This window comes from Euprymna scolopes, chromosome 39 (assembly GCF_053919585.1).
Source record: "Euprymna scolopes isolate OS-2025 chromosome 39, ASM5391958v1, whole genome shotgun sequence".
Classification (NCBI taxonomy): Eukaryota; Metazoa; Mollusca; class Cephalopoda; order Sepiida; family Sepiolidae; genus Euprymna; species Euprymna scolopes.
The window spans coordinates 25,189,058-25,215,615 of NC_136520.1; the positions used below are offsets into that span (position 1 = coordinate 25,189,058).

At 31.0% G+C, this 26,558-nt stretch overlaps 1 protein-coding gene across 11 annotated transcripts in view; it reads right to left on the reverse strand.

Annotated features, from left to right (window-relative positions):
• Positions 1 to 26,558, reverse strand: part of LOC145263676 (uncharacterized) — a 514,716-nt gene that overhangs the window by 199,713 nt on the left and 288,445 nt on the right. For 7 of the 11 annotated variants that reach the window (XM_080120560.1, XM_080120552.1, XM_080120557.1 and 4 more), the window contains exon 12: positions 6,453 to 6,545. The exons of the other annotated variants lie outside the window; for them this stretch is intronic. In XM_080120560.1, the coding sequence (XP_079976686.1) occupies positions 6,453 to 6,545 (93 nt within the window). The remainder of the gene's footprint in view (positions 1 to 6,452; positions 6,546 to 26,558) is intronic. 11 annotated transcript variants of the gene reach the window in all.

Here is a 26,558-nt window from a genome sequence, read left to right on the forward strand (position 1 = left end):
AATATGTAATGTATAGTTTGTAAATAATTTGTGTGTGTGTGTGTGTGTGTATATATATATATATATATATAGGGTGGGTCATAAATCGCGCACCAAAGGATTTGAAATAATTCTGATAGTAATAAACGTTATTTATTAAAACCAAACTTAAGCAATAAACTGAAAAACACGTACACGCTGATACAATCATAAAAGAAGATGTATCTTATACCGAAAGAAAAGAAAATATATTTTGCCTCACAGATTTTACAGTTTCATATCACTTAATTCTTTGGTGCATGACTTAAATTGAATAACAAAACACTAATTGGGTAAAAGTCATTTTTAGTGGCCTTAAAACCAATAATAACACGTTTAAAACAATAAGAAATGAAAGTTAATCTGAAGCAAAGTTTAATTTATCAATTTAAATGCTATTTGGGTCTGACTTTTAAAAGCTATCAAGATAACTGAATATATATGTGTTAGTATTACTATATTTTTATATCCACAAACGTATGCTTCAGCTTGTAAAGATCCAGCAGTGTGGCTATATACAATTGACGTGCTGACCTTGCAGCTTGAGTGTCTGACCTCAGTCATTGTATATACAATTTACTAATTGAAACATTAACCAGTGGGCAGGAAAAAGAATGAATCTGATTAGTTAAGTAGCTAAACTAAACACCACATGTATACATAAAACCACCCGGTCACACGTATTTCATGCATTTTAGCCTGATGATTCCCTGCAGGATGAAATGCGGAACACTTTTAATTGCCATATATATTTTCGTAAAATTATATATATATATATATATATATATATATATATATATATATATATATATATATATATATTCATTTCTTTTTAAAGTTGGTCGCACAAAATAATATAACCACTCATGGTAATATCATATTAGGATGGACATACTGGACACAACCAATAAATAACATAATTATTTCTTTTTCAATTCAATAAATATATTTCTTTAAAACGAACAAAAGTTTATCTCAGTCAAATTTTTGCTTAACATTACTTGTACCATGCAAGAAAATAAAGAATAGTGATCACTATTCTTATTTTCTTGGTTTTTTGTTTAAATAAAACATTGGGGTAAATTGAAAGAGTCCACTTGATTCAAAAGTAATAACTGTAAGTCGCCATCAAGTAGACTGTTTCGCTTTTATCAAATAGTCAGGATTTAAAAAGAAAAAACTAAACAATATTTTAGGTAAAATTTTTTAATTAAACCTTATTAAAATGATTTTGTATTTTTTTAATGAAAATTAAATATCAAGTAAAAATTAAATTTTTACTGAAAACCAGCAAATATTTTTTTTAAAGGTGTTTTTTTTTTTTTTTTTTTTATTAGTGTACAATTATTTATATTGGTTTGAAACCATCTAAGTTAAACTTAAAACATTTACAAATCAACAAATGATGGCTTACGGTTATGAATTTGCAGAAGCCATTACCAAGTAGAATGTTTCATTTTTACTAACGTGGTTTCATTTTTTCCCTTTATTTTTAAAACGTTTTTTGAATCTCGGACACAAAGCAAATAGAATTTTAGAAAACAGTTTTGACTAAGCACAGAAATGATAAAATCTGCTAATCCCGTTACAACAAAAAAGAAAAATGAAGACTACACTTAAAGTTACTTTATAAAGAGAAGATTTCATTGAAAATATCAGAAAATATAATAATTAACTATTAACATTGTGACAGCATTGCATTCATGTGTTTGTTTGGCAAGTACTTCCACTGAATGTTCTGATGAACTTGCTGCACTTGTATCCCCCTCAGTGGAAATACAGCAGATCAGTAGCTAAATTATACCCTTTTACTGTAAAAGTCCCTAGCTACTAGAAGATTTTCTCATCCGATAGAGTGCTTACCTTTGAAATTCTCTTCCTGCTCCTCTGACTGCACTGACATGCAGAAATTTAAAATGTGAACAAATATCTTGCTACACAACTCCCCACTTAGGCTCCTCCCCACACATATGGCCCCTAATTCATGGAAGTCTGTTACATCTCATTTGCAATGTGCTTTGTTTAGAGTCAATTCAATTTAACAAAACAAAAACTGATGAACGATGAGCCCTCCAGAATCAACGCTGTTTGTTTTATAAGCTTTAAATTCCAACTGAAATCTCCACATATTCCTAATACCAGTCCTCGAACGCATATTTTTTTACCTCTATTTTTACAAAGTTGGATATTTGTATTAAAGGATTCATTACTAAACTAATTAACTGATCATCATGAATTTTGTACTACAACTTCTAAGCGAAGGAGTCTAAATGTGTTGTACATTTACAATAATTTGGTATTATTGGAAGCTGGTAAAAAGGGTGGAAACCATTTGTGAGAATTCAGATGGCTCTCTGAAATTCTAATTATTAAATATTCCCTAAATTTCAGTTCCTTTCAAGTAGAGGGATTTTAGTGGGCACAATATCCCATTAGAAAATTCAAATATATCAAATTTTTATAAAATTAGACACCAATTAACATTCACCATATTTTCATTTCTTCTTAAGCCTTAAATTTCAGGCATTTTTCTAGAATCAAAATCATCTAATGGATTGCAATCAAAATCATCTAATGGATTGCAATCAAAATTGGAATACGGATTCTAAACATCTTGACTGTAATCTTCAATGCGATTACAAACTGTTCTGTTTGGGAAATTATATTTTACCTCTCTCCTGAGACTGGTATTATTCTAGTTAATATTTGTGTGCGTGTTTGTGTGCGCATGCATGTGTATGTTTCATACTCGTATAGCTAGTCAAAAATTATGTCTAAGTTCAACTTTTAAAATCCGACAACTTTATATGCCAAATTAAAGGGTTAACAATAATAGAAAAAAAATCATCATGGGTGACTTATAAAAAAAAATAATGCTGGTACGTGACCACTTGCTCAAATTGAATAAAGCGTAAAAAAATAGCAAAGAAAAAATTTTACAAAGCAGAATTAATCTTATTTTCAGACAAGCATACCAACAACAACCTGTTGAGTAAAAACAATATACAACAATTTAATAGAAATAAAGATATTAGGCATTGATTCACGCAATGTTTTGCTAAAATATATACCTGCTTCAGACATGTAAAAGCCAAGAGCAAAAAAATAGATATTATTGCACTAATCAGTGATGAGCCAAGAGATTGAGGTTCAATTCTTGGTTAAGTCATACAAAAGACCCAGAAAATATTACTTAGTTGTTTCTTGCTAAATACTCAGCATTATAAGTTGAGCAATTTAAGGAAAGGCATCCTCCTTATATCTATGAGCACTCTCATCCATTCTTTCAGTGTGACCATACCATCAAAGTCTTGCATACATCTCTCTATATTCTTCAGATTTAATCTTTGTCTCAAGTCACCAGAGATCTAAGCCTGTGTCTAAAACTCATATTACACATGCATTGCACCGTTCTCTTATTTCTCTGGAGGCAACACAAAAACATGTTTACATTTAGCTTAGATGCTGAACTGAAAAGAATTTTTTTGATTATATCATTTTCATTTTTAATCTTTATCTTTCATACTGAGGTTTGATGTTTTATAAATGACTTGCAATTTTTAATCTTTATCTTTCATACTGAGGTTTGATGTTTTATAAATGACTTGCAATTTTTCCTGTGTTGCCATTTTACTTATGCTGCCCACTCGGATCGATTCATCATTAGCCGATACCGTTCAGGTCTTCGGAAATCTACTTCATTGCTTTGGATCATTCAAACCAATGTAAAATACACTTTGGGAGAGTTTCAGATGGCTAACAGTGGATAACATATCCATACCAGTTGGGATCTCATTGTGGGATGCAATCTGTTATAAAAGTCCTCTGGGCAATGCCAGGCCAGAACAGCTAGTATATAATTTTTATTTTATTTTTTTAAAACTCTTTGCATGTATTTTCTTTCTGTTCTTCTTTTCCCTATTCTATGGCTTTAATTTTCCCAAAAGTAATCTTTAAATTCAAATTAGAAACAGATATTTTTCTTTTAGTGTCTACATAAATAAAGATAGCAAAAATTGTACCAAAACCTCATACAGATCACAGACAAAATTTTTTTCCATACATACACAAAAATTAATTAGCAAAAGAGAAACTAAATAGAATAGAACAAAATAATGAACAAAGTCCTACTTATTCAGATTTAATATTTCATTTCAGTTGTGAGACTTTGTCATAGAATAATTATTTATTGAATAAAGTCCGATTAAATATACAAAAAGGCTGAAATGGTGTTCAATAAATACTAACTTGATAAAGTTTCATAACTGAATTAAAATATTAAATCGAAAAAAAAAAAAAAAAAAGCATGATTCTGGGTTCATTTATTCCTTGTTCTATTTAGTTGTTATCTCCACCTACACATTGTCAGATATTTACTCCTGCAAACAAACTTACACATATACATCAATATAGTTTTCCTCGTTTTATTTATGGGGGAGAATGCTTGATACTGGTGATAGAGCTTATGTAACTCCAAGTCGGAAGCCATGGAGTCAACAGCACATGGTGACTAATACCCTCTCGCTTGGTATTCTTCAGACCATGACATTTGCACACACACACACACATTACGTGTATTGACATAAAATATTATAAGGAGATATATTTCAACTTTTGATTTTCAATACTTACGTTAAACGTGATCAAGACACGAGTAAAGCTAAATATTAAGTTATGTAATTTATTCAATTATAAAATTTTGTTTGAGAAGCACTTTGAGTTGGTTTTGCAAGACAATACAGCTATATATATATATATATATATATATATATATATACACACACACACACTGAGTTGAAGTTAAATGTGACTTGTTCTGGGGTTTGAATCATGCAACTAACTTGAATATTTATCTGAACACTGATAATGTCATAAGAATGTAATGTACAAATAATATTTAAACATTTATCATAACATCCTCTTCTCATTAGGGTAAAAAAAAAAACATTAAAAGCTATAATACATGTTCCTTTCTGTTGAACACTTATGATAGTCAATTACAGCTGTACGCCAGCATCACACACACATATAGGATTTATTTCTCATCTTTAATTATTAGCACACTCAATAAATCAAACGACTTTAATGTGTTTCATATAATTTTATTTACAAGTGTTTTCTCTTGAATAAAGTGTAAAAAAAAACAATAACTTGTATATTATCCATTTATTTAACCTAAAATTTATCGGAATAAATCCATAGCACATAAAATAGCATGTGTACATTTTGAAAAATCATGTAGAGACCTGTTGAGTTAGACTGTATGAGAGATTATTGAGATAAGAATTGCAAACGAAACATTTCTATCCCATGAACTGTTTTTGAAGTGCAGAAAACATTTTTTTTCTGAATATTTGGAGGATTCAAATTTTGCTTCAAATTTCATTTCACTATTGTGACTTTTTTAATGTTTTTCATCAACATTTGAAGATTTTTGTACAGTCTACGGTTTTCATTAGATAATTAAGTTCAAAATAAAGAAGCATACACAAAGGTATTATTGTTTACAGCTGTTTCAAAGCAGTGCTTATTTTAAGTCAAATATGTACTATAGCAATAGTAAAAACAATTGGTATTATTACTTCAAAATAAAATGCAACTTAAAAACCAAGGGTTGTTTCTCTGAGTTATTAAATTTAATTCTATATTATTTCCAAGTAATAATTATTTTCATATATTTCTAATTCTTTTTACCCCTCATCCTTTTTATTTCATTTTCCTTCTTTAAATACTATTAGTTTTTTAAGAACCTAATTTTAAAATTGCAATTATTATTTAGGTTAAATTTTACATATTTTTTGTGTGTATGAAATATGACGTCCATAGAGTAAATAGAATCTAATGTTTCTAAATGACTCCACAAACATAAATGCTTTAATTATGTGAGTTTTGCTGTTTGTGTTTTTCATTTTCCGATATTTTGGGCAGAGTTATGAGACTATCCTTCTAACGGGTCGTATTCAGAAAAAATCTAAAATATATGACCTTTCATTCTGGTTGTCTAAAATGATCCCTCAAAATCCAGATCTTTTTAAAAAATGAATAAATGAGTACTGGAATCCAACTTTCGATTGTCTGTGTGTGTGTGTATATATATATATATATATATATATATATATATATATATATATATATATATATATATATATATATATTAGGAATTAATGACATGGTTTTAAGAATGCCTAGATTTAAATTGCTAGTCACTATGCGCTGTTGGCTGTCTCCAAACTTAGATACACAAACACACACACATGTACATACATACGTGCAAAGAAAAATTGCTAGACATATATATACACATACACACATTACAAGACACAAGAAATAGATATGAAAACGAATAATATATATAAGTAGATAAAATATCAACACATACATGAGGAGGAGGAGTAGGGGGAGCACCTGGTCGAGGCCTCCCTAGTCACACTCACCTGCAAGATAAAATGTATATTCTCGATCCGTGTGGGCTGAGTAGGGTCAAAATGATAACTGTCAGTTTTTAGGTGCCAAACTGTCCATGTGATCTAAAGTAACCAATGAAAAAAATATGGGTGAACAGAAATCCAACTATGGCGGCTGAGGCAGAGTTGTTGATGATGCTTGTGGCGGTGGTCATGGTGGTGGTAGCTAACCCATCACACCAAAGGAGTGCTTTGAGGCATAGATTAACTCATTGTACCCAAAAGATTAGGATGTAATAAGGATTATTTGTCGTCTGTGCCAAAGTTACGGCAATTAAAAATGTTAATTTGACTGAAAGTATCTTCTCTTGGAATTTGCATACAGTTTAACCATAATGGTATAGGTAATCGAACCCTAACTAAGTTCCAGAAAGACCAGAAAAACTGGCTATTTTATTGCTTTTGTAATTATCATGAGGTGCATCTCAATTTTAAATAGACTAAATGAAAACTTTTAGACATGGATTAATATGTATGCTAAATAAAATAGTTTTTCATTAGTTTAGTTTTTATCTTGTATATCTTATGTTAGGTATCATTTCATACGTCTTATGCCAGCTATCACAAATTAACCAGTTTAAGCTGAAAATTCTCTCTAATTTCAACTTGTGGTGACTCTTTTGGGGGTTATTTTCATAAAATTTGGATGCAAACAATATTTGATCCTTTCTCTTTATAAATTATTTCTTTTGCCACCAATTTTTTTTATTTTTCACCAAATTGTAAGTACCTTATATTTTAGAATTTGAGGAATAAATATTTGGATTATTTAGACTACAGTTCCCATTTGGGATGTTTCAATGATGTACTCTCCAGTTTTCTTGAGGTGCACTGTGTTAAACTCTGGAATCTGTCAAATTGAGGAATCTGTATAGATTTTTGAAGATAACCCTTTATTTAATCCATGGCGGAAGTATGTTTTCATTCTGTCAACCATTTTCACCTGTTTTAATTGTATTCTTAGCCTGCATTAAGGATTGAACCGTCAACCTCCAGGATTCTTTCACTTATAATTCCTTAACTTAGTACTTATATCCATTACACCACAGGTCTTTGTGAAGATCTATATTAACCTACCTCATTCATTTTGTTTCTTTATATCTTCTTGAGTGTTTTTAATTATTTCACCAAATTGTAAATAATGTTTTTTTGTTTTTTTTAAATAAATCAAATTGGAAACATTAGTGGTAATTTTAAATAGCTTAGGCAATAGAGTAAATGCGGTATTGTGGTCATTGTGTTCATTTAAAAATAACAATAGATCAACATGACTATCAACCCTCTCAAATCCAACAAATTATTGGCTTTCTGCCTAATTTATTAAAATTCTTTGTAATTTTATTAAATTAATTCACAATGATATCATCTTGGGTACAGTAGGTTAAAATAGCTTCTTAAAAAACACAGTGACCCCCCCCCCGGTCATTAAATGTAATCTGTCAGGCTTTGATGAGTTCTTGGACAACCGTGAGATACAAAAGAGATAAAATGTCAAAGAGATTCCTACCTGGCTATTTTCATTTCCAGAGACAATAAAGAAAATGCGACAATACTAAAAAAAAAAAAAAGTTTTAAGACCTGGCATAACAAAAGACTAACCAGTTTTCAGAATAATTTAAGAGAACTTGGTTGGGGCACGACCAATAATAAATTTTTTCATTAAAAAATTGTTGCATAGAATTTTTTCAAGCTTATTCCAAATTTAAGTTTCCCCATTACAAAAAAAAAAAAAAAAAAATCTGACTTTTTTCATAGTATATGGTACTAAAATAAATTTGCTTGTCATAATTTAAATATAAGGTCAATAATCTTCTGTGAGTCAGATGATGTAGTTATTTTTAAGTTTAGGCAGGTGGAGATATAGTACTGGATAGAAGGCCTAAAGAAAAATAATTCAAAATATATTATAAACTTACTCTTTTTCTCTAGTTACCTGATATTACTTGTGTTTTTAATATTTCAAAATATTAATTTAAATTTAATAATTACAAAATTGTTGGGTTAATTAAACCAAATTGTTTTAAAATTATAATCTTATGAAGATCCACTAAAAATTGTAAAACTAGTTAAAAAAAAAAAAAAAAAAAAAAAAAATGGATGCTGGAATATTTAGATCTTCTTGCTGAAGAACTAATCACAGGTATTCAGGCTAGTCACATGCTTTATAATTCTGAGAATTTTTAAGTACCCTCCTGCTACTGATTTCTAGTTAAGATGGTGTTCATAGGTAGATGAAATATTTCATGAAAGAAATGGAATCTAAATACATTTTGTGGAAATCATTTGCAAAAATTCCATAAAAGAAACTGACTAACCAGAATTAAACTTTAATGTAGAAATAATTAAGCGTTCTCTATTTTATTGTATAAATAAATAATACATACTCAAAACACACAAAAGTTCAAAATATATTGATAACCTGAACTTAAAACCAATATTTTTTCAAAAGGCCTCAATACAAAGTAAAAATTTATTTTAATAAAATTATACATTGGAAACGGTTTAGTTTCTTTTGAACAAATTGAATTTCTTTGCTTACTTTACAATTCCATTGAGATTTTGAAAAGCTGGTTGATCCGCCTTATGGTCTGACTTTCAATTCTTAATGTATAAATTATAGAAATTTAGATTCCATGTCTTTATTCATTCTTAAAGAGATCCAATTTTTCTTACCACTCAGACAAACAAAATACAGAGTTATTTATTTGGATTTACAACGAGTGTGACTCATCAGAAAGGATGAACAAACTCGTGTCCGAAAAATAAAAATAAAACCCACACGACTAAAAGCATTTATGCAGGTTCATATGAAAAAGTTACCTTTTTCGTAACATGAATAGATTAGTAAAACAAATTAATCTGGAGCAAAACTCTACATCCAATATCTGGGACGTTTTTGTTATTGTTTCATAAGGGAGGTGATGTAAGATGAAGACTGCTGGGGAGCCATAAAATAAAATACAATTTTGTTTTGAAATTCTTGAAACAGTTTTTCTAAGACTAGCGTAAATTCTTGGGAGCGAACTAATGCAGTGATTACAAGAGACTTATAAGCAAAAAGGTTTTCCAACAAAGAACTAAATTAATTTTTTTTTTTTACTTATATAGTTTTAAAGGTTGAAAAACTTTGAATATTATATAGAAGTCAATGTGTGTGGCATAGAAATAAATATATTAACAGAACATTCAGATATGTTTAAATAAGGATTCATTATATTTTAGGAATATAAAGTTTAAAAGACACCATTTGAATTTTCCTTCGATTCCATTTTGGGTAACTAGAGGTAATTATTGGTTAGGTCTATCAAATAACCGATACATATCAGAACATGTATTTAAAAACATTTAGACATGTAAAAAAAAATTTATTGGTATATTTCAGATTTAAAATATTCAAATTGAGTCCATTTGCCATTTTACAGTTAGTTTTTATTTTATTTATTTTTTAAATAACACTGCCGTGTTTGATGGTTTTGTTTTATAACTTGACCTCATATTGCATAATCTTATCTTTAACTTTTCTTTCAGGCCAAAAATAATCAACAGGACCATCTTTGAAATCCAGTAATAAATCTCCATCCAGGTAACGCGAGCCGAGCACTGCTAGTTACATATAATGTATTAAATGAAGACTCTGAATACAAAACGCGATACGCCAATTTCTTTAAACAGTAAACAATAAAAGAATGAACATATAAAACCTAGACTTCAAATAAAAAAGCCTATTTTAATTGAAAACAAAAAAAAACAATGCTGGTATCATATTATGGAAAATATGATTTTGAGTAAAGTGTACCATACTGCTTATAGTGATTAGTTTCACAAATTTTAAACTGGCATTTCTTGTTTTGCATTGAAACTCTCCAAATTAAAATGTATATATTAGGCAATAAAGAAACTTGAACTTATAATTAAAGTGTCTGGAAAATCGTGATTCAAACCAAATATATTTGTTTGCAAAAAAATCGAGCTCTTTGTGGGTTTCAGAGTTTGCTTAACCCTAATTTAATAGAGCTATTTTCATAAGAACACAAAAATTTGGGGTCAGTTTGAAATCGAACCAGGTCTTAAAACAAGAGAAAAAAAAGAAAGAACCATTATCTAAACGACTCTTCCTAGCTTTTCGAGTAGACATGAAAGAACTGAACTGTGGAAGAAAAACAAAATTAAAACCAGATCTTTTGAAAAAAATTTCTTTTCCCTTTTAATAAACATCACACCACATTCAGTATCAATGTTTGAAAAAAATACTGGAAAGAAGAATAGGAAAATAAATACAAACGAATCAAAGCAGAGACATCTAGCAGGAAAATCATGAATTAAAATCTTCATAAGGGAGAGAATTCATCTGAAACGTTGGGAACAAAAACGAGAGAAATAAAAATTTACAAACAGAATCAAAAGATAAAATGTATTCAAAACAAGAGTTACATTTTTTAAATAAGTTTTATATATATATATATATATATATATATAACAAATATAAAAAAATATATTTTTAAATCTTTTTTTTTTTTAATTTTTTTTTTTTATTTATCTTTGAAAATATTTTTTTTCTAGATGTTCATCAGAAGAATGTGTTTATTCACCAGTCATCAAATCAGTAATTGTTCTGAGCATGGCGACTAATTTTAAAAATAGAAATCAGAAAGTGTGTAAGAGTCGAAGAAACCTCAAAAACATTATTGAAACAAAAGATAGAAAGGAAAAAAGAAAATGAAAAGAGAAAAAGATGAAGAAAAAATGCAAAGAGAAAAAGATGAAGAAAAAATGCAAAGAGAAAAAAGGGAAAACTGAAAGAAGAAAAGACAAAAAAGAAAGAATGAGAAATATGAAGAAGATTTTAAAAAAGAAAAAAATAAAAAGATTAAAAGAAAGGCAAAAAGAAAAATAAGAGAAATAAAATAAAAAAAACGCCAGATTGTTTAAAGTGTTACATTCATACACGACAGATATTTTTTCCTTATTATTTTACTTTTTTTCATATATTCATAAACTTCCCAACATTTCTGTGCTTTTAAAACTTTAAGTGTTATTTTTTTTAATAAGTTCCCATACTTTTACTAGTCCGTCGGGTTTGTTTTACTTTCACCTGCATTCTTTTATGATAAAGCAACATGAAAGAAATCTCTCGGAAGAAATGCTATTAAATTATCTTAAGAAAAAAGTTATTTTAGTAATGTCATCTGCTTATCTGCACATTTACCGATGAGAAATATGATGATCAAATTTATTAAAAAAACTCAAATGCAATAAGAACTGTTCTTCGAGGGAGAATCAGCAAGTCTATTATATACATATAAATTCGAGGGAGAATCAGCAAGTCTATTATATACATAAAAATTCGAGGGAGAATCAGCAAGTCTATTATATACATAAAAATTTGAGGGAGAATCAGCAAGTCTATTATATACATAAAAATTCGAGGGAGAATCATCAAGTCTATTATATACATAAAAATTCGAGGGAGAATCAGCAAGTCTATTATATACATAAAAATTCGAGGGAGAATCAGCAAGTCTATTATATACATAAAAATTCGAGGGAGAATCAGCAAGTCTATTATATACATAAAAATTTGAGGGAGAATCAGCAAGTCTATTATATACATATAAATTCGAGGGAGAATCAGCAAGTCTATTATATACATAAAAATTCGAGGGAGAATCAGCAAGTCTATTATATACATATAAATTCGAGGGAGAATCAGCAAGTCTATTATATACATAAAAATTCGAGGGAGAATCAGCAAGTCTATTATATACATAAAAATTCGAGGGAGAATCATCAAGTCTATTATATACATAAAAATTCGAGGGAGAATCAGCAAGTCTATTATATACATAAAAATTCGAGGGAGAATCAGCAAGTCTATTATATACATAAAAATTTGAGGGAGAATCAGCAAGTCTATTATATACATAAAAATTCGAGGGAGAATCATCAAGTCTATTATATACATAAAAATTCGAGGGAGAATCAGCAAGTCTATTATATACATAAAAATTCGAGGGAGAATCAGCAAGTCTATTATATACATAAAAATTCGAGGGAGAATCAGCAAGTCTATTATATACATATAAATTCAAGGGAGAATCATCAAGTCTATTATATACATATAAATTTGAGGGAGAATCAGCAAGTCTATTATATACATAAAAATTCGAGGGAGAATCAGCAAGTCTATTATATACATAAAAATTTGAGGGAGAATCAGCAAGTCTATTATATACATAAAAATTTGAGGGAGAATCAGCAAGTCTATTATATACATATAAATTCAAGGGAGAATCATCAAGTCTATTATATACATAAAAATTTGAGGGAGAATCAGCAAGTCTATTATATACATAAAAATTCAAGGGAGAATCAGCAAGTCTATTATATACATAAAAATTTGAGGGAGAATCAGCAAGTCTATTATATACATAAAAATTTGAGGGAGAATCAGCAAGTCTATTATATACATAAAAATTCGAGGGAGAATCAGCAAGTCTATTATATACATAAAAATTCGAGGGAGAATCAGCAAGTCTATGATATACATAAAAATTTGAGGGAGAATCAGCAAGTCTATTATATACATAAAAATTTGAGGGAGAATCAGCAAGTCTATTATATACATATAAATTCGAGGGAGAATCAGCAAGTCTATTATATACATAAAAATTTGAGGGAGAATCAGCAAGTCTATTATATACATAAAAATTCGAGGGAGAATCAGCAAGTCTATTATATACATACAAATTCGAGGGAGAATCAGCAAGTCTATTATATACATAAAAATTTGAGGGAGAATCAGCAAGTCTATTATATACATAAAAATTCGAGGGAGAATCAGCAAGTCTATTATATACATAAAAATTCGAGGGAGAATCAGCAAGTCTATTATATACATAAAAATTTGAGGGAGAATCATCAAGTCTATTATATACATAAAAATTTGAGGGAGAATCAGCAAGTCTATTATATACATAAAAATTTGAGGGAGAATCAGCAAGTCTATTATATACATAAAAATTCAAGGGAGAATCAGCAAGTCTATTATATACATAAAAATTTGAGGGAGAATCATCAAGTCTATTATATACATAAAAATTCGAGGGAGAATCAGCAAGTCTATTATATACATAAAAATTTGAGGGAGAATCAGCAAGTCTATTATATACATAAAAATTCGAGGGAGAATCAGCAAGTCTATTATATACATAAAAATTCGAGGGAGAATCAGCAAGTCTATTATATACATAAAAATTTGAGGGAGAATCATCAAGTCTATTATATACATAAAAATTTGAGGGAGAATCATCAAGTCTATTATATACATAAAAATTCGAGGGAGAATCAGCAAGTCTATTATATACATAAAAATTCGAGGGAGAATCAGCAAGTCTATTATATACATAAAAATTTGAGGGAGAATCAGCAAGTCTATTATATACATAAAAATTTGAGGGAGAATCATCAAGTCTATTATATACATAAAAATATTTAAAAGAAAAGCAAATGGTAACAAGGGAGATCAACTACTATGAAAATATTTTTACAAAGAAATACACGATTGAATCCAATCAAAAAAATGGTTTAGTTTTCTAAATGAAACGGGGAACAATTTCAATGTCGGTGTGGTGCCGTCTATATAGGCAAGACGACCCAGCGTCTTCAGGTCAGAATCGCCCAACATGTTCCCCGTTTCGTCCGAGATCATCAACCTACTACCAGAAAATCTCAACTGATAGAATCGTCCATCGGCGTAACACTTGGTTGATAAAAAGGAGTGCGGTCTTGTTTTCTCTCCGGAGTGTTTTTCTGTTTTGGACCGAGGACGCACAAAGTTCCACCTGTCTGTCCTCAAAGCACTTGCCATCATTGCTAACCCCCCTACTTTGTGCAAGCAGAGAAACCTCCGGCTTCAATTAGAATTATTTGGGTAGGTTTTTTTTTTTATTTCTCTTAACCTCCTCTCCGCTCTTATTTCATATCACTATCAAATATTCTTAAAAACAAAAAAAAAAAAAAAAAAAAAAAAATATTTCAGACTTATGACCCTTGAAAATGTTAGTCTGAATGAAAAGCGCTTTGGGTGTATTTTAACGATCGTTTTTAATCGACTTATTTATTTTATTGAATTGTACATATAACTTGCCCCATTATATATATATTTTTTTCTTTTCCTCACCCCGGTTTCCATTTTTTTAGTTGATTGAATTTACGCGATGGTTCACTTCTTTATAATATATATATATATATATATATATATATATATATATATATATATATATATATATAATTTGCAACTTTAAACAGTAGAGCTTTTTTTATAGGTTTGCCTTACCATTGAAAACTTACTTTTAAATTAATTTTATTAGATATATCATTATATCGTTGTTTCCGAGACATAAATCCATTGAAACTTTGGCGTTTATCAAAAAGTGCTTAATGACAGTAGAGCCTAATTATAGTATATTTATTCATACAGACAATATTGGCTACATATGTGCATACTTGTTTCTGCTGCAATTCTTTTCAAGAAGCAGCGTCTTCACTTCCCTTTATCGTTCAACCCCTTTCTCTATGCTACCTATTTTGTTCTTTCATTTTCTTTATGATTTGTTCAAATACGAAACTTTGTATAAAAAAGGGACTATTTAAAAATTTGGTTTCATAAGAAAAATATTTGGCCAGAAGACATTGCTCCTCCAAAGGAATTGCAACAAAACCATGTATGCACATATGTAGCCAATAATGTTTGTATAAATAAATACGTTATATATGTATGTAGATCACTATTTACTGTATCCACTTTAAATATTATAAAAAGATATTTTATGCAGCAATTTTTAAGATTTACTTCAACAGTGATCACTACACAAATAGAGCTATGTAGAAGATTATATATATATCTATATATATATATATATATATATATATATATAGATTTGATGAGAATAATAGAAATAGTATTCCAACAAGATAGAGAAATAAAAAAAAAAAAAAAAAAAAGGAACAAACCAAATTAGGTATTCATCAATGTTTCGTCTTTATTGTAAGACTTCTTCTGGACGAATAAAATTAAGATAAATAAGAAAATAATTAAGTGTAATTGCCACACACACACACGATGATTATGAAATTAATAATCCAATGAAATGAAAAATGAAACCCGAAACTTTTTTTCAAGGTTCATTGATGCTTCATCTTTATTCAAATACTTCCTCAAAATGACAGTTAAAAGAAAAAAAAAAAAAAAAACAGTCAAAGATTGAAAATATGTGGTGTGTTTCTTACATGGAATGGACATTCTTTTTCTTAATAAAAATGTATATGAAAAGTTTTATTAGGAAAGTCAAGTATTTAATCATAAAAATGTGTTATTGAAGTTCATATAAAAAGCCATTGTTAAATGTGCTTGCTATAAAATGTATCAACAAACAATAGTAAATTATATGGAAATAGAGATTAAGGTCTGGCGTTATGCAAAAACGCAGTGAATAAATCACAGACAAATCGAAATAATGATAACATGATAGACTAAAAACGTTAGGAAACAAAAATTTCCCTTCTTTATGGCTTGCATCGATGTGTAGCAGATTGAAGCAACTGATTATTGCATGTTGATAATGTCAGAAAGTGATGTCATCTACAAAACAAGTTGAAGACAAGACATTAGCAAGAGATGCTTGATCGCATGAATGCCAAAATACCTGTGATGCAAATGGATGTGGGTTGTCAATTATATGTTATACGTGATAAGAGATAACACTAATGCACAAAAGACTGTTCTATGCATGTCATGTTAGTGTATATAGTCTTCAATACTTTTCTTCAATACTTTCAAGTTATAAGTTGAATGTGACTTGTTAAAGATTGAAAATAGCGAAAACATTTTCACTTAAATTGAATTTTGTATTTTACTTTTCCAAATAAAATTTATTGTAAAGAATTGGTTTGATTTTTGGGTTTCAGTTAGAAAAAAATATTTCCATTTATCATGGTTGCCTTTTGATATTGAAAAGGCTTCCATTGAATTCCAAATTTAATATTCCATTGGAACTACTGTATATTAATATTTTCTCTGGTTAGTTTTCAAGAGTTTTTTTTCTTTTCTTATTTTCTGCCCCACCACCACCCCACTCCTTCGAGGGTTTGGTGTTGATTAAATAAACTATTTTATTGGACACGCAGACACAAACATGATTCTTTTTCACGAATTTAATATTTGAATTTTTTTCCCCCATTTCTGAAATTGAATCAGTTTAATGAAAACGTTCTGCTATTGTTAGTTTATGTATGACAAAGTTATAAAAATAATATTTTCATTCAAACTACAATATATATTCACACACACAGATACATAAATACTAGCAGAGAGACCCGATATTGCATGAAGATTAACGAATGTTTCACTCCCCCATGAAATCAGTAAAATCGCTCATTTTTCCATCGAATTAATTGCCTGCTCTAGTTGAGGACCTACTGTAATGCACCGGGAGGAAGCTTTGCATGCCTCCTCACAGTTAAAGTCTACAATACATTTTAGTTAACATGACACTGTAGAGAACCTACGGTTGATTATATAAAATTATTTTTATACAATGGCTTAAATTAAAATGCAAAAGTCAAGTATCATGATCTAATTGTGTTCTAAACAGAAACATTCATTTTGAACGTGCCTCTGTTATATCAAAGAAACTATTATTGATTTCAATATGCAGGGCTTTTCTGCTTCTGCAGTAATAAAACTTCTCAAATGCACTTGTGATGTTAGGTTGTATAAGGCATTAACTTTACTCAAAATCACCTGCTCTTTCTTTCAGATTTTTTTCAATTATCGATACTTATCGAAGACATTCCAAGACAAAACCTATGTAAGTGTGTGAAATTTCAAAAATATCAGCCCAGTCATTTAGGAGTCCATAGGGAATGAACTCACAGAGACAAAGTTCCTTTTTTATGAAAGAGAGATATGTACCAAAATAGATTAAAAAATCCTTTTACTTATCACATCTATATTATGATGAAAATAATTCGGTCCTTGACTATCATACGGGTGGTCGGGTTTCGATCCTGGCTTGAGGTAGTTGCCTGTCTAGCAACACTGATGAGCTGTGATACAGTGAAACAGTACTGTATGTGGATGACTATAATGCTCCTTATCTTGAGTTGAGCATATTGGGAAGTGATACATGATATACCATTAGCGTATTAAGCAATGCTCTTTGTATAAACAAATCAAGCTTAGGTATTCAGACGATGTCAAAACATTGTTAATTCACTACCCGTACAGCAGCTGCCGTTTAGCATAATGGTTCGAAGCCTTGACCGTCGTATGGGAAGTCAGTTTTCAATCCTGGCTTGAGGTAGTTGCCTGTCTAGCCACACTGATGAGCTGTGATACAGTGAAACAGTACTGTATGTGGAGGACTATTAATAATAATATATGTATTAATAAGAGAGAGCAAGAACCAAATCACAGCTATTTTTAAACAGATTATAATAAGATGTCTGGTATTATTCATTTGTAGTTTCATATATATATATATATATATATATATATATATATTTGTGTGTGTGCAATTGTTTTGTTGGTATTAACAGAAATTAAAGTGATTAAAAACAGATAATTTCATAAAAGCTTTCTTAAAATATTAAGTACATTTATTTCCTAAGGAGGTAAATAAAATGAAAACTATTAGTTTTTAAAAGTACCATCGATTTATATTGACGATATCTAATGGAAGTTATAGATTTAAAAAGGCATAGAAACTTAGAGCTAAGGTTCTCAGATAGTAGGTAGATTTTTGGCTTATGTATAGAGGGGATATTTATAAAGTACAAAAATTAAAGAAAATAATTTTCTAACATTCTCAAAAAGGCTGCTGGCTCAGGAATTCTAGAGTTATTTCCCTTAGATCAAATAAATTTATCTCCCCTGAAGATTACTAGCCAACCCAAGAATGCACTTTTCAACTTCCAGAAACCAATAATACATCTGAATTCCATTTCGGTGCAAATTGAGAACAGATCATTCTTTGTCTTTCTGCAGACTGACAATCTGTTCCCAAATGCTCTATGTTGCACTCTAGAGACTTATATGAAATTCCAAACTGAATAACAAAAATAAATGTTTCTATTCAATCATTGCTGACGAAATGAGAACAATCTACTCCATGGATTAAATAAATGGTTTTGTTTGAAACTCTGTAAAAGTACTAGAGTTCCACATAATGATTGCTAAGTAAGACTAGAAGTTTCCCAAGTTCGAAAAAACAGCATCTGAAGGCCGGAAGCTTTGACTAAAACGTGAATTTAACAAGGAAGATGAGAATAATCGCAGTCATACAAACTGTATATTCCTATCTTTTTTTTTGGGGGGGGGGGAATTGTAAGTATTTATATACACGTTGGTCCTTATGTGCTTTCTTTTCTATGAAAGCTTAGACACAAGGTTGCTATTTAATGTGGGGAAAATCCAACTATCCAAAAAGGGTCACTTTGAATTGGGACAAAAATTTAAATTCCCTCTAAAAGGATTTTTCCTTTACTAAGTGAGATGATAATGTGTATTTTCAGAACAGAATTTTATTTTTATAAAAATATATTTATATACATTTTGCTCCTAGGCAAAAGACCAAGAATGAGAATCTACCGTCTCGGCATACACACACACATTATATCTATATATATGAGAGAGAGATGTTATTTGTTTTTGCGATACGTTTCGAATTAATTCAATTATTTATACGAAAGTGCATTTTTACCTAAATGCGAGTTGGGAATAATTTTCCCTTTGACCAATTTGGTATCCCAAATGGAGAGCGGCATATATATATATATATATATATATATATATATATATATATATATATATGCTGGTACTTATTGACTAAACAAGAATGGACATGTGTGATCAGCAAGCACTTTTTAATACTTGTTTGGAGTGAAAGTGAATAAAATAAAAGATTAAGACAGCGAAATGCATTAGATGAATGAAACCGTTTGAGTGACACTTTTAAGGATCATAAGCGACCCCAGAAAAAAGCCACAAAACTACACTTCAGTTTCTTGGTTGGCAAGAATTCAAGACAGAAAGGCATGTTTAAGGTTCTGCCTCCAATATGTCCGTCTTTCTCTCTGCCCGACAGGTACAACAAAATCTGTCTCTGATGTTTTCAAGGACTCGTTCTCTTGAAATAAACGTTTAATAAAAATAAACATCAGCATTCGAATGATTGTATCGATAGACAAACAAGATCCACAACAACAACACTGATGTATAACGGTTTATCATAATGTATTGATAAATAACAATATATCATTTTTACATGCCAGTATTAATTGTCACACCATTGATATGTGTAGAATATGGGTTTCAGTTGCAAGAGAAATTCTCCGGAATGATTAGACATGTGAAAATTCAGATGAAAATGGTTGTAGGTTACATCAGCAGAAAGGATATAAATGCGAGAGTGCCTCAAGGGTCTATCCTTCGACCTCTATTATTCCTAATATTCATAAATGACCTCCCTGACAAAATTGCCTCTGAGATGGGTATATATGCTGATGACATCACACTCTATAACAGGCACGACAGGAAAACAAATGAACAAATATCTAAAGAAATGGCAGAAACACTAGAAGATGACCTCCAATCTGTAGTGGAATGGGGACAAAAATGGTCACATTCAATACTGTCAAGACTAAACTTGTTTCCTTCAATAATTATAAGAAACCTTTTCTACCACCAATGACTCTTTATCTGAAAGTACATCTTTCAAACTCCTTGACCTAACGTTCACAGGAAACATGAGAAAGCATTGCCAGGGCCGCTACGAAGAAGGTAGGCCCTCTCTACTGTGCTAGAAAACTACTAACACTCGAAAGTATTCTGTACCTCTATAAGGCCACCATTCGCCCATGTATGGAGTATTGCTGTCATATTTGGGTTGGTGCATCTGCTACTAGTCTCTAACTCCTAGACAAGGTTCAAAAGAGAGCCGCCAACCTAATAGGTCCTGAACTGGCATCTAAGCTTCAGCCTCTGTCCCATCGACGAAATGTTGCATCCCTCTGCCTGTTCTACAAGTATTTTAATGGTGAATGGTCTGACGAACTGCAAGCACTTGTGCCCCCACGATGTAAACACCCTCGACAAACCTAACAGGCAGCTAAATCCCACCCTCACACAGTAGAGATCCCTAGATGTAAAAGATCTTTCTACTCCAGTAGTTTCTTTCCCAGAACCGCTAGACTTTGGAATTCCATTCCAGGTCCCTGCTTCCCCAACTGTGCTGATGTGCATAAGTTCAAGTGTAACGTGAACCGACATCTTGCTGCCCAAATCCCTACATAGTACTCCAGTAGCTGATAGTAGCCCCCTATACCAAAGTGGCAATGGACTTTGTTTGGGGTGAAAATGTAATTTAAAAAAAAAAAAAAAAAGGATTATTCAAAACATTAAAATTATTTAAAGAATGGAGAGGGGGGGGTGGCAATGAGTGTAACAAGACAAGATATCCATCTATTTGTCTGTCCTGTTCTTCTCTTTATAAATAAACCGTTTTTATAAACATTGGCGTCAGAGTGAGTTTATGAATAGATAAATAAAACTAGAGTTCCTGACGATAACACAGGTGTATCATGAATTATACACACATTGATAAGTGAGAATATCACAAGTGTTTTATGAACTATTTGCATTAAAAGCCTCAACTTTGCTTTGTATAAAGAAAAGTGCGTTCATGCTTAGCTATTCGACCGTCTGCTGGGTTTCCATCAATATCATTCAAATATTTCCAATTTTCATCAAAAATCTTTCTCACATATTGCCTTCAAGTGAAAACAGATATTCAGGCATCCTTTTTTTTTTTTTAATAAATACAATATTTTCCTATATCCATACATAAAAGCAATTCAAAAGTGTGTGTGTGTGTGTGTGTGTGTGCGCGTGCGTGCGTGTGTGTGTGTGTGTGTGTGTGTGTGTGCTAATTGATAACCACTTCTGAAAACCCAAAGATGAAAGTTAACGAATTTGTCAGGTGGATGATGTGAGATCGTCTTGAAGATTGATGATAATGAGTGAAACTGAGCAGAATTTGATAATTTAAGAAATCGGGCTCAACAAGAATTTGTTTATATTGGACTTGGAAATGACTATGCTGTAGTAAGCTAGGAAGCAGTTCCATGTTCAACAGACAATTCTTGGAAAACAAACTTTGTTCATGAAAGTTTAAGTACATGGAGGAAAGAAAAATTCTTTACAATGGTTGTAACTAGATGAGTTTTAGTTGTGAACATTTTACAGGAGTAGGCATAAAATGGAGATCAGTTAAGCAATATGAAAATAACGAGTCGAGAAAAAAGACTAACAACTTTTCTTTTGTGAGAAAGAAGCTACAGGGAAGAAAAAAATCTAAAATTGATTTTGTACTCTGTGAAAGCAGTAAAAGGTTTCTCTTAGTATTCCATCTTTGGACGTATTTGACTCATATAGGTTGAGGATTGTGTCAGAAATTAGATACTTTCTGGAGCGGTAGAATGATCCAATAATTTTCCCACTAATCATAGCAACAGATTTGATGCTTTCCATTTCCGGTTTTGGGTAAAGGTTAGTCCTAGAAGCTTATGAAATAATTTTAATGGAATATTCGAATATCTATGCATCTTATATGGAAATCAAGTGCTAACCACAAGAAAGGGGTGGTTGATTTCTGAGAACTTTAAAGTAAAATTAAACAAAAAAAATCCAAGATATTTTTGATTCTCTCTCTTCTGACATAGAGTATATGATGCAGCCTTTCAAAGATTTTTTTTTTTTTTTAAACAGTGGAGTCACCAATTATCAAGGCCCAAAAGCCACCTGAGGATAAAGGTTAATGAGTGTACAGTAGTCACCGGGAACACAGCACAATAATCATTAGTGATGGAAATTAAGTATAATTTGATTATTTAGGCTTAATAAGAACTTGTTTACATTGGACTTGAAGACAACCATATTGTAGTCAGTTGGAAAGCAAGCCAACAGAACAGAGTTTCACAAGCATGCAGTTCTAGGAAAGAAGCTTTGTTCATGGAATCTGCTTTGAAATTTAGGCATAGATAGAGAGTGAGGGAAATTGTTAATAGTAATTATAGCTAGGAGAGTGTTATTTATTTTTTTAAAGTTTGGCAAGAGTGGACCATAGATTGAAGCTTAGATGAGCACTTGCCATGAAAATAACAATAGAGCAGAGACATGTTTGGAACATCTCTTCTGTGGAAAAGAGGTTGCAGGGAAGAAAAAAGGGGCATCACCCACTAGATTTCAAAGCTGGTTTTGAACTCTGTCAAAGCAGGACAGGGTGCTCTGACCAGCTCCTGGCAAGATATGACAATAGTACTCCATCAGGAATGATGGCCAAACCCAGAAGCTTGTCAAAATATGGTACTTCCTCAAGATGAGAGCCATTCATTTCAATTGAGGCCAGGTGGGAGTCAAAGCATTAGTGATGGAAAGAGAGAAGCTTATTTTTTGATGCATTAAAATCAACCAGCCACTTTTTCCCCGTTGCACTACAGGTCAGAATAGAGAAATGAGAGAGATCATGGTCATTTCCAGCCTTTGAAGTGTGACCATAGATGGTAGTGTTGTCTGCATAAATGTCTATGAATGATCTAAGAATGTGATTTGGGAGATCATTGATGAAGATAAAGAAAGGAGTTAGGCCAAGAAGGAACCCTGTCGGATGTCAGCATTGACACTATGAGTTTCTGATTTCTATCCATTAATGACTATTATAAAAACTATCAGAGAAAAAAAAAATCGATACTTGTATCCTTACTTTTCTCCAATTGAAACGTATGGCAGAAGAATTTAATTCACTCCCTCTCACTGCCAGCATAGATCATGTCGTCAAGATATAAAAACAAGTCTACAACTTCAAACTTCTGCATACCATCCACAAAATAAACTCAGTACAGGACCACTTTCAATTGGACAAGCAGTGCCAGCACATCTTCTACAAAGATATCTTGGTTCTTCTTACAAATTTGTTTTGTCTATATTATTTCAAAAGACTTCTTCAGAAATGAATTGTTTTCTTCTTTTTATTTACAGTCGAAAACACGGATATGAGAAAAAATTGAAAGAGGTGGGGGACAGAAAAAAAAAAACGTAAGTATTTATAAATTTACTGGCGTAAATGACTCCGGAAAATATATGCCTCCCTAGTGTTTACAGTAATATTCATGTAAAACAATGTCTCAGGTAGAATTTAAAAGAAACATAACGAGGAAGATAAAATGCTAAAAACTTTTATATCAATATTAGTGTGAATATTGATCGAGGGTTTTTATCTTTTTTTTTTTTTTTTCTAGGGGTTCACTACTTATCAAGACCCAAGGGCCACTTAAAAAGATAAAGATATTTAAAAAAAAAAAAAAAATAAGACAAGGAAAAACAAATTAAAAAAGCAGAAAGGAAATAAAAACAACAACAAAAAAAAAAAACATCTCATGGAAATAGAGTGAAAAGGGAGAGGGTTGTCTGAACTGCTATTTGCATTATCCCTTGCTTTAGTTATCTGATGGAACCCTAACACTGCTTTTTATTATAGTGAACAATTTTTTTTCTATGAAAAAGTTGAAATGAAATTAAAATACAAGATGCCCAAAAAGTCATTATATATCAATACAAAGCATACATACATTATATATATATATCAATACAAATAAATTTATCTGAAAAAATATCTTTTTGTATTAACCTGTCCACAACTCAAGAAAAAAGAAAACATTTTCAATCAGCATGTATGTATATATATAACACACAAACAAGAAATGTATAAAGAATGTTTATAAGAAATACAACAAAAAAATAAAATAAAACATTTCAGAGTTTTTTGAGACGATGATTGATAATTTGGATGTTTTCATTTCGGATCTTATTCTCATACGATTTTTACCTGACGTACCTTGTTCAAGTACATCTTGTCAAACGTCAATCTGTACAAAAATTTTAACTGAACTTATTATTTAATCCATGGGTGTAGATTGTTCTTGTTCTATCAGTACATCAATATGTGGCGCATTAGATAAAAGTGCTATATTAGTTTTAAGTAACAGTCTCCTGGAGGTGAAGGTTCAATCCTCACTACAGGCTATATAAAAATACAAGGTTGGCAGACTGAGAACACTCTACACTTGTGGATTAAATAAAGGGTTCAGTACACGATTCTGTATTGATTCTAGAGTTCGACAAGGTAAACTTAAAGCTTAGTGGTTACATCAGCTGAAATGTGGTGAGAATAATATCCAAGATGAGAAGAGTAACCAAAGTAATTGTTCAAAGAAAAAAAATCATGCAACAGGATTAAAATTAAGCAAAAGTAAAATAAACAAGAAAATCATTGTGTGTCCATTGAATCATTGTGTTTAGCGATAAAAATGCTATTTCAAAACATTAAATAATGGTATAAATAAATATAACTTGCTAATAAAAATATTTAAGAAATGTATTCTTCAGGAGAAAACCTCAAGGAAATATGCAGTTCAGCATTGCCTACACCTCCATTCTAACAGCTTCTGTGACAGTGTTAGTGCCAAACTATAACAACCTTTCTATCCGTTTGGATTCATCAGCGATGTGGTGTGTGGGGGACATGTTACGTGGGTAACAGACTGTCCTCTATATCACCCAGATCACCACCCAGACTAACATCCACCAACATTCAATGAACAAACTTAGAGAGGACACTTCAGTTTCACCAGTGACCTTTGTGACAGACTGCCACTTGCAAATTGATCCCTTCAGCAATAAGCGGCACTGCTCCAGCCAAGCAGACCGACAGGACGAATAGGCTAAGGATGCATCATAGATAGTCGACCCTGACTGACCCAAGTCTACTATACGATAGTTAAATATTAGTTAAAATATAGTAGTTCAGGTGGATCTAGCTTTATGCATAAACGGAAAATATTCTAGACAGGAGAGTCTCATGTTCAGAATGTAGTAAGCAGAGCTTTAGAAAAAACAAATAAAATTTTAAAAAAACTTTTACTGTAGACATAAACACCTATTGCTAAGAAGAGATTTGAATGCTTATTAGATACTATTCTCAAATGTCTGTCTCTGTACAAGGGTTTGTCAGCACAACTTAGCATGAGAATACGTTTTCCTTACAAGTAAACCCTGATCAAATATTCAAAATCACATAGAATTCGCCACCCAAATAAGATCTCTTCAGTGTGGCTAATCCACACTGGCTTATATGAGGAATGGTGCACCTTCTGCAAGTGATGTTACCTCAAGTAACAGCACGTAGCTGGATACTCCACCCAGAGTAGATGAAGTCTTGCCCTGGAATTTAGTAAGATCAAGAAACCACAAGAAAAAAAATATACTATAACATGTTTAAATAGTCAGTTGGAAGAGGAAGATATGTTCTTTACTCAGTGTTTAGAGGAAAAGAACTTTACCAGAATATTCCAATATTTTATATGTATTTCATATAGAGATCAAGTGTTAGCCCCGGGAAGTGGGGCCCTTGATTTCTGATAACTTCGACTGAATGAAATAAATGAAACAAAAAGACTAGGCATTTGTAATTTTCAAGCTGAAACTGAGACTGAAGCTATTACTTTTATTAATTGTGCTATTGCACTTTTAATGTTCAATTCAATTTACTAATGAAGACTAATCTGCTATCTTTCAATGCTTAATTCAAGCAGTGGAGGGGGGATGATATGTTATCATGATACCATCCTCCCAGGCATTACCTCTTTTTTTTCTGGTGGATAGGTTACGGTAGTAGGGAGTTTAGTTCTGTTGTCATAAAACCATCCTCACATGCATTATCTCTTCCTTTGGGGAAAGGGAAATGTAGTATCTCTCATGACACTATCTTCTCTTAAGTTACCTTCTCACTGTTTTAATTTGGGGAAGGGGGTATACTAGCAAAGCTGTGTGATCTTTGGTTGCATATTTTTACTAGTTTAAAAGAAATTTTTTTTATTTAATTTAAATAATCAAACGTAAGACTTACAAAAAATAAAACAATATCCACTGTATATTAAATGCTCCAAACAATCTCTCTCCAA